The 8,962-nt window shown below is 38.6% G+C and overlaps 1 protein-coding gene across 1 annotated transcript; it reads right to left on the bottom strand.

The window, feature by feature from the left end:
- Positions 1-2,112: 2,112 nt before the first annotated feature.
- On the bottom strand, positions 2,113-3,045 carry LOC113896468 (olfactory receptor 7A17-like). The gene has a single exon (XM_027548640.1). It carries the CDS (start codon positions 3,043-3,045, stop codon positions 2,113-2,115), a length of 933 nt encoding a protein of 310 aa, XP_027404441.1.
- Positions 3,046-8,962: the final 5,917 nt, after the last annotated feature.

Below are 8,962 nucleotides of genomic sequence, written 5' to 3'. Positions count from 1 at the left end.
ATCTCATCTGGTAACAAAGACAGTATATTACAGCATTAGCTTTAGGATGGCTTGTTATGCAGCAATATCTAACTAATACAATAATCAGAGTGAACAGAATGAGGACAGTTATAATTGCTCCTGATTATTCTTGTCATTTGTTCTTTTATTTTTGTTGTTGTTGTTTTTTTGTAAAGGATTTTTTTTTTTGGTACTTTACAATATTGTATTGGTTTTGCCATACATCAACATGAATCTGCCACAGGTATACACGTGTTCCTAATCCTGAACTGCCCTCATTTGTTCTTATATTTCAGGATAGCTTTCATGGTTACTCTGTCATTTCAGTTCATTTCAGATAACTGTAATTGAAATCTCTCACTGCGGTTCATTTCTCAGTAACCAGAAGAGGTTGAAAGGACAGGTATGTCTATGTAGGAAAAAAGACTGGTAATTCTGATTCACATGACTGAACAGCAATTCAAGATGTCTGTTGAGTCATTCTTTGATGATAAAATGTGAATAGAATCATGAGTATAACAGAGTTATGGAGGATGAAAGTGATCATTCACCATCCTTCTTGGGTTATGACAAAATGCAGTGGAGATACAGTTTCATTAAATCAATGACATTAATCATATTACAGGTAGCACTGAAAGTTTTCAAGCAGAAACAGGAAGATAATTGAATAAAAAAAGAAAAAAATGTTAATCAATCTTTCACTAATACATATAAACCTCCCCTTAACACATGGACACCAATCCTCCATTCTCCAATGGGTAGATATACAGCATGGAAAATGAGTATTTTTCAAAGTAATACAATGTATGAATCACAATTTTGTTTCATTGTGTTGAAGGTCCCTTGGACTGCAAGGAGATCAAACCAGTTAATCCTAAAACAAGTCAGTCCTGAATATTCATTGGAAGGACTGATGCTGAAGCTGTAACTTTAATACTTTGGCCATCTGATGCGAAGAGCTGACACATTGAAAAAGACCCTGATGCTGGGAAAGATTGAAGGCAGGAGGAGAAGGGGACGACAGAGAATAAGATGGTTGGATGGACATGAGTTTGAGCAAACTCTGAGAGTTGGTGATGGACAGGGAAGCCTGGTATGCTGCAGTCCATGGGGTTGCAAAGAGTCGGACACAACTGAGCAACTGAGCTGAAATATTGATGTTCATCTGTGACTCTAAAGCCATATTAGGTCAATCTGTTTATTAAAATGTGTCTTTCAGTGGGGACTCCTTTTGCAGACATGTATCTGATAATCATGTTGACAGTGGCTATTGTGGGAAATATGGATGCCAAGAACAGGATCCAAATGAGGAGAATAAAAATCAATGACTTGTCACAAATCACAATAGTATGTTACAGTCTCAATGGCGAGAAAAGGCAGGTAAGATAGTGATGTACATGAGAATATTGGATATAAAGGTGAAAATAGTGTCTCAGGTTTTCCTCTGTTATAAAATTATATAAATTGTCTTCATGATCAAACATGTGTTTTTTGGTAGGAAGACTACAACTCATGACACTTCTTTTAGAGAAACAGAAGAAAAATATCTGGTAAGACAAATGTCATTTATGGGGCTTCCCAGGTTGCACTAGGGGTAAAGAATGTGCCTGCCAATGCAGATGAAAGAGACACAAGTTTGATCCCTGGAGGAGGAAATGGCAACCCACAGCAGTATCCTTGCCAGAAAAATTCCATGGACAGAGGAGCCTGGTGGACTATAGTCCATAGGGTTGCATAGTGTCAGACATGATTGAGTGACTGAGCAGGTATGTCATATGTGAAAAGTTATTCTAAAAAAAAAAAATCTATGTTGTCTCATTTAGTCAGTGGGAATTTCCCAACATTCCTGATACATTGATGAAGTAAATTTGTGAAAATGGGAATAAAACAAAGAGAAAGCAGATGAATGTCAGAGAGAAAAGGAAGCTTAATAAAGTGATTTACACTAATTGAATAGAAAAGTTAGTCAAATAAATGCAAATTCCAGAAATGTATTTATTTAAAAAGAGCAAGTTCTAATTTCATCATCTGATCAAATAGTCACATTTTCTGACTCTGAGGCTTTGACCTCTGCAATCTCAAGTGCTTTTTCAGTTTTATGACAACTAGCTCTTACACAGTTCCTCTCACAAAGAATACTTTCAGAGCCCTCTTCATGTCTTTATTCCTCAGGCTGTAGATGAAGGGGTTCAGCATGGGTGTGATGACTGTGTACATCACCGAGGCTGTTGCACTTGAGTGTGCATTGTGGGTAGCTGCAGAGCTAAGGTACACTCCAAGCATCGTACAATAAAATAAGGAGACAACGGTGAGGTGAGATGCACAGGTGGAAAATGCTTTATATTTCCCCTGAGCTGATGCGATTCTGCGTATAGAGGAGACTATCTTAGAATAAGAGTAAAGGATACCAACAAAGGGACCACCACCCAGCAGGACAGCTGCAAAATACATCACTATGTTATTAAGAAAGGTGTCAGAACAGGCAAGTTGGACCATATGATTGAGTTCACAGAAAAAGTGGGGAATTTCAATGTTTGTGCAGAAGGACAGTTGCAGCATCATTAAGCTTTGTAATGAGGAATTAAGAATATTTATGATCCAGGACATCAACACCAGCCATCCACAAAGTCTTGGGTTCATGATGACTGTGTAGTGCAGGGGATGGCAGATGGCCACAAAGCGGTCATAGGCCATCACAGTCAGGAGAAAAATGTCCAACACTGCAAAGAGGATGAGAAAATAAATCTGTGTGATGCAGCCTTCATAGGTGATCACTTTGCTCTGGGTCTGGATGTTCCACAGCATCTTTGGGATGGTGGTGGAAGTGAAACAGATGTCTACAAAGGACAAGTTGGAGAGGAAGAAGTACATGGGGGTGTGCAGGTGGGAGTCTGAAGTGATGGCCAAGATGATGAGCAGGTTTCCAAAAGCAGTGATGAGGTACATAGAGAGGAAAAGCCCAAATATGATGGGCTGTAGTTCTGGATCCTCTGAAAATCCCAGAAGAAGAAATTCTGAAATTCGTGTATCATTACCTTGTTCCATATGATGGAAGTGGCTTCACAGAAAGAGGAAAGTAACATGACTAATTTGCACAATTACCTGGTTTACTCCCACATTTTAAATGCTGGTATTTACATATTTCCATCATGTAATTCAATAAAACATATTTTGTGTATGAATATGGTCTCCTTTAGATTCCCTCATGCCACCATTGATATGGAATTTTTGACCTTGTCAACTCTTTCCCTGAGGGATTATGCATCCTATAATTTTCATTAGAAAATTTTTCATGCATTTCAGTAGTAAAATTGAGAGCTGACCATGTTACCAATGTCTAGGCAACAAGTATAGTTTGCTGAAGAACAAAATAGGACCCTATTATTAAATGATGGGAGTACTTTCCATGTGGTGCAGTGGTAAAGAATCTGCCTGCCCATGCAGGAGATGCAAGAGACTAGGGTTTGATCCCTGGGTCAGGAAGATCCCCTGGAGAAAAAATGGCAGCCCAGTCCAGTATTCTTGCCTGGATAATCCCATGGACAGGGGAGCCCAGTGGGCTATAGTCCATGGGGTCACAGAAAGATCTATCTTTCTACACATCTATCTATCTACACGACTGAGCATATACACACATTCAATGATGGAGATAGAAAATCTAAGCAAATAATAGAGACCATTACATTTCAGATGGTGACAGGAGCTATATAGAAAGGGTAAGCTCATGTAAAGGAGAGGGTGAATTAGGCTTTATATTTTGCATGGGTGTTTAGGTAAGACCTGCAAACAAGGTGACATTTGAACAGTGACCTCAAGCAAGAGAGGGAGGGAGATGCAAGTTTATATAATGAAGTATGTCCCTGGCAGAGGAAATGTCCAGTGAAAGGCCATGAGGAATGTGCTTGTTTCCAGGGCTCGAGTCAAAGAAAGTAAAGCCAGTGCTGCAAGTGAATGAAGACGACAAAGAGTGATGAGAGATGGTGTCACACCTGTTGAGGAGGGACGTGGTCTCTCGGCTACTGCTGAAATCCCAGGGCAAGGGACTTCCTGTTCTGTACTATATCTTGCCCTTTATTAATCTTGTTGCAAAGGGATCCTGTGAATTGAAACAGCCCACCTCTTTAGTACCTCCTTTGATTGAATTCTGGCCCCACTACCTTAAAAGTCATCTTGGAATATATGAGAACTGATACCCTTGTTCTGAAGATTTTTGACACCCCACCAGTAGCAAACAGACACAGAACACACTGTCTTTCTTCACTGTGTTATTTTCATTTCTTTCTCAGCTGCAGCACTACTGAGTACACTAGGAATGTGTGCAACCCAAGCTGGGCAGATCAATGAACCTTACACTATATAACATAGAAGTGATTCCCTGAAATTCCAATTCTCAAGTTTCCTATGGACAAATAAACCTGGGGTTCCACACTGAGATAGCCATTTTGTGTATTTAAACAAACATTAAATTGCCTTTTCAATAAACAGAGAGCAAAGAGAGGGAGGGATGGAGGGAGAGAGAGAGAGAGAGAGAGTAATGATGAGAAAAATATCTTAACAAGGTCAGTTGGTCCCTGAGAGCCTGTGAGAAAGAATAATCTTCCATGGTCCTGGCAGCATTCCAACCTTAATTATTTTCCTTTGATGCCCAGAAAAATAACAAGAGATCCAAAATGAACTTGTCTGAAAGACAATAGTAGTGATACCTCTATGATGTCAAAAGATATCAAAAGACATTTTACTTATTGTTTCCCCTAAGAGAAAATGAGCAAAGGGATAAACCAACACTTCATAAACAAAATATACAAAGTATAACAAAACTGGGCATTTTTAATATCAAGTCATAGAAGACTTGTTTCTCCTGGGCCTGTTTCATAATTACTTGACCAGTTAGTTTTTGTATGGTCTGATAAGGGATGAGGTTAGCTCCTTTCTCACTTTTCTCATGTAGCATCTTTCCTTGGCTGTTCTTGGACTTTGGGTTTTGAGAAACCCAATGGGCATACTCTGATCCTTGTTCTGAACTTCATCCAACTTGCAGAGGCCTCCTTGGGCCATGCTTTGTACCATGGTGTCCTACACCATGACAATTCTGTATTTTTATGCTGAATAACTTCCTTCATATAATTAAGTCTGAGGACATTACATCATGACACATTTATTTCATTGTACTCTGACCTTATTGTTAGACTGTGTGACCCAAAAAGGCAGGGACCTTACCTGCTTTGTTCACTTTTGTACTTTTCAGAAAGGTATATGAATATATGCTTATCCAGAAAAACACAGAAGAGTGTGAAAAGCTATATAATGAAAGAATAAAGGATAGTACATCAAGGCTGTATATTGTCACCCTGCTTATTTAACTTATATGCAGAGTACATCATGAGAAACGCTGGGCTGGAGGAAGCACAGGCTGGAATCAAGATTACTGGGAGAAATATTAATAACCTCAGATATGGAGCTGACACCACCCTTATGGCAGAAAGTGAAGAGGAACTCAAAAGCCTCTTGATGAAAGTGAAAGAGGACAGTGAAAAAGTTAGCTTAAAGCTCAACATTCAGAAAACTAAGATCATGGCATATGGTCCCATCACTTCATGGCAAATAGATGGGGAAACAGTGGAAACAGTGTCAGACTATTTTTCTGGGCTCCAAAATCACTGCAAATGGTGACTGCAGCCGTGAAATTAAAAGACACTTATTCCTTGGAAGGAAAGTTATAACCAAGCTAGATAGCATATTCAAAAGCAGAGACATTACTTTGTCAACAAAGGTCCGTCTAGTCAAGGCTATGGTTTTTCCAGTGGTCCTTTATGAATGTGAGAGTTGGACTATAAAGAAAGCTGAGCACCGAAGAATTGATGCTTTTGAACTGTGGTGTTGGAGAAGACTCTTGAGAGTCCCTTGGACTGCAAGGAGATCCAACCAGTCCATCCTAAAGGAAATCAGTCCTGAATATTCATTGGAAGGACTGATGTTGAAACTGAAAGTCCAATACTTTGGCCACCTGATGTGAATAGTTGACTCATTTGAAATGACCCTCATGCTGGGAAAGATTGAGGGCAGGAGGAGAAGGGGATGACAGACGATGAGATGGTTGGATGGCATCACAGACTCAATGGACATAGGTTTGGGTGGACTCCAGGAGTTGGTGATGGACAGGGAGGCCTGGCGTGCTGCGATTCATGGGGTTGCAAAGAGTCAGACATGACTGAGCAACTGAACTGAACTGAACTGAAACCAGGTTAGAGTGAAAAGTTTTTAAAAACTGTAGTGAGCAAAATTGAATGAAGAATCAGACTAAATGAAATGTGATATAAAATAACAATAATTTAATGGCATGAATATGTGCTGATATTTAATGCAGCAAAGACCTGATAGAAGAGAATATAACGTGTAATGTACCGAGGACTTCCTGGCACATAGTGGATGTTCCACTATTTATTTTTGAATGATCAGGAATTAAGTCATAATAGTTTTGAACATTTAGCAAATGGCAAGGTCATGTTTCCATTTAGTTGCAAAAGATTATATTGTCAAATAAGATCTGGCCTGAAGCTGATTCATGTTGATGTTTAATAGAAACCAAAGCAATACTGTAAAGCAACTACCGTTTAATTAAAAGTAAAAAAAATTAAACAAATACTTACCAAAAACAAAAGATCAATCATGAATGACTAGTTATCTGAAAGATTATGAAGTTGGTGTCCTAGCTCACTCATTTTACAAAAAATGAGGTATTACAATGTTAGTGTAAAGTGACCAATACATTTCAGATGAACATTCTAGAAAAGTATACATAAAATTTACTTGTGGCAAAATGAAAACCAAAAAACTCAGAAGTCGGAAGATAGATATTTTGAAATAAAATAAATATTTTATCATGAAAATATCCTCCAAAAGTCAATTGAGAAATAATAATCTATAAATTTATTTATTTATTTTTTAATATAAATTTATTTTAATTGGAGGCTAATTACTTTACAATATTGTAGTGGTTCTGCCATAAAATTTTTTGAAATGCTGATAACTGGAGAAAACTGGATAAATGATATATGACATAGTAATAACAGGCAAGTCAAAATGAGGATCAAATATGTAAATTGCTGAAGCTGAGCCACAGTTTATAAAAACAAAAAAATGTCTTTCATAACCATTAGCCTGAGAAATAAGTGTAAAGACCTGTCACACTGCTTGGGGTTTGAACTTTTAAACCAGTAGCAAAAGCAGTGTTGCTAATTTTGCTGCCAGAAAACTAAAGTCTTACAGATTTGGGAAACAACCTGAGGACAGCTATAAATGTTATCGTGCAGATATTCTCTAACTCAAGTTTTCTGAGTCTCAACACTACTGACATTCCCAGTCAGATCAGTCTCTGTTGCTCTGTTTGTCCTGTGCATTGAAAGATGTTGAGAGCCTCTGTGGCCTCCACCCAACTCTCTCCAGTGAGACAGTCAAAATGTTCCTGGACATTGCTCAGAATCTTCTGCATGAGAAAAATCCTTCTTGATGTGAACCACAGTTTGAGCTTAAAATCTCAACATATTTCTGTGGCATGAATGAAATAGCACTTTAATGATAAAGAGCATGAAAGGCCATTCATCAAAAGTGTGAGTAGCATAGCCACACTGTGAAATATTACCTAGCCACTGACACAAATACTTTAATTAATCAAGCAAACAGACAGACACAGTGATCTTTTGCCTCTGGGCTGAGTTGAACTGGCTTCTTTTCTTTCTGACCTTCTCATGTACCATCATCTAGATCGGAGACTCACCTGGATGGGGGAACTCTGGGAGGAAGGTCTCCAAGGGGGGAGTCTGAATTCTTCTCTGGAAGGCTAATGATGGAGACGAAGGCTCTGTTCCCAGACAAAACAGCAGGAAGGGATGAAACTACAGCCCACCCCCAACCCCAATCAGGATTAGGACTCCAAACAGAGGAAATAAAGTGTCCATCCAGCTCAAGATTACACACACCGAGAGACTGCAGATGTTAGTGTTTATAGGTCCCTCGACCTGCTCATTAGGCACATTTCTTTTTATTTCAACCTCTAAGCACATAATTTCCCTGTGGAAACCTGGTCAGGAAGGAAGGAAATTTTCCTTAAAGATTCTCTATTCACAAGGGATCAGGGTAGAAGTCAAGGGAATCCATTATTTTTGTTTGTTTGTTTTTTCACTCCTTCTCCCTAAAATTTCCTTCCTTTCAGATCTCTAAATCTCCTAGCACCTTGTTTCAACCCTGAGTTAAAGTTTTCTCCAAGTCTAAGACTGAGTGTCTGAATTAGGTCTCTTGTATCTCCAAAGTTTTGATTTATGATGGGGATACAGACTCTAAATCTCCAGGACATTTCTATTCTCTTTTTCTTTTTTTTTTTTGTGTCTCTCATACCTTCTTTATTACCCAAGAATTAATCTTACTCGATGTGCAAGTATCCCAGACATCATGGAGCAACTTCAGTTCATTGGTGTTAAGGAGATCTACAGGCCAGCCACGTAAGTGGTAAATGGATTTCATGATGGGGTACAGGTGGGCTATTCTCTTTTTCAATAAGGGGAAGAACTGAGTTCTTTTGTTAATCAACCTTGGGGCACTACATATGTTGTCTTCATGACACTTTTGCCATAACATTTAGGAACTTCATACTTACATCTCTAGTTCTGAGCTTTCATGTAATCCTTCATTATAAAATATTTGTTGATGATAGTAAATATACTTGAATAGTTTGTGCTAAAGCTTGATCTTAGTGCCTGATAAGAATTGCTTGATTGAATATTTACAGATGTGTCATCTGTGAGGCAGTACATTTAAGAACTCCATTCTCCACTGCAGAAATGGAGCTTAGAGGAGTTTAATGATACAGCCAAAGTTAATATCTGAGTGTTTGATGGTCCTTGATTGTAAACCTGTCAGGGTGTGTCTAGTTTCCAAACTGTACACCAGTAGTTCTGAATCATAGAGG

This window comes from Bos indicus x Bos taurus, chromosome 7 (genome assembly GCF_003369695.1).
Source record: "Bos indicus x Bos taurus breed Angus x Brahman F1 hybrid chromosome 7, Bos_hybrid_MaternalHap_v2.0, whole genome shotgun sequence".
Classification (NCBI taxonomy): Eukaryota; Metazoa; Chordata; class Mammalia; order Artiodactyla; family Bovidae; genus Bos; species Bos indicus x Bos taurus.
The sequence above is the reverse complement of the archived record's forward strand: the minus strand, read 5'-3'. Positions and strand labels throughout refer to the sequence as shown.

What these genes read in the sequence shown, in the direction of transcription:
- LOC113896468 (XM_027548640.1), bottom strand. Translation starts at nt 3,045, where the DNA reads ATGGAACAAGGTAATGATACACGAATTTCAGAATTTCTTCTTCTGGGA.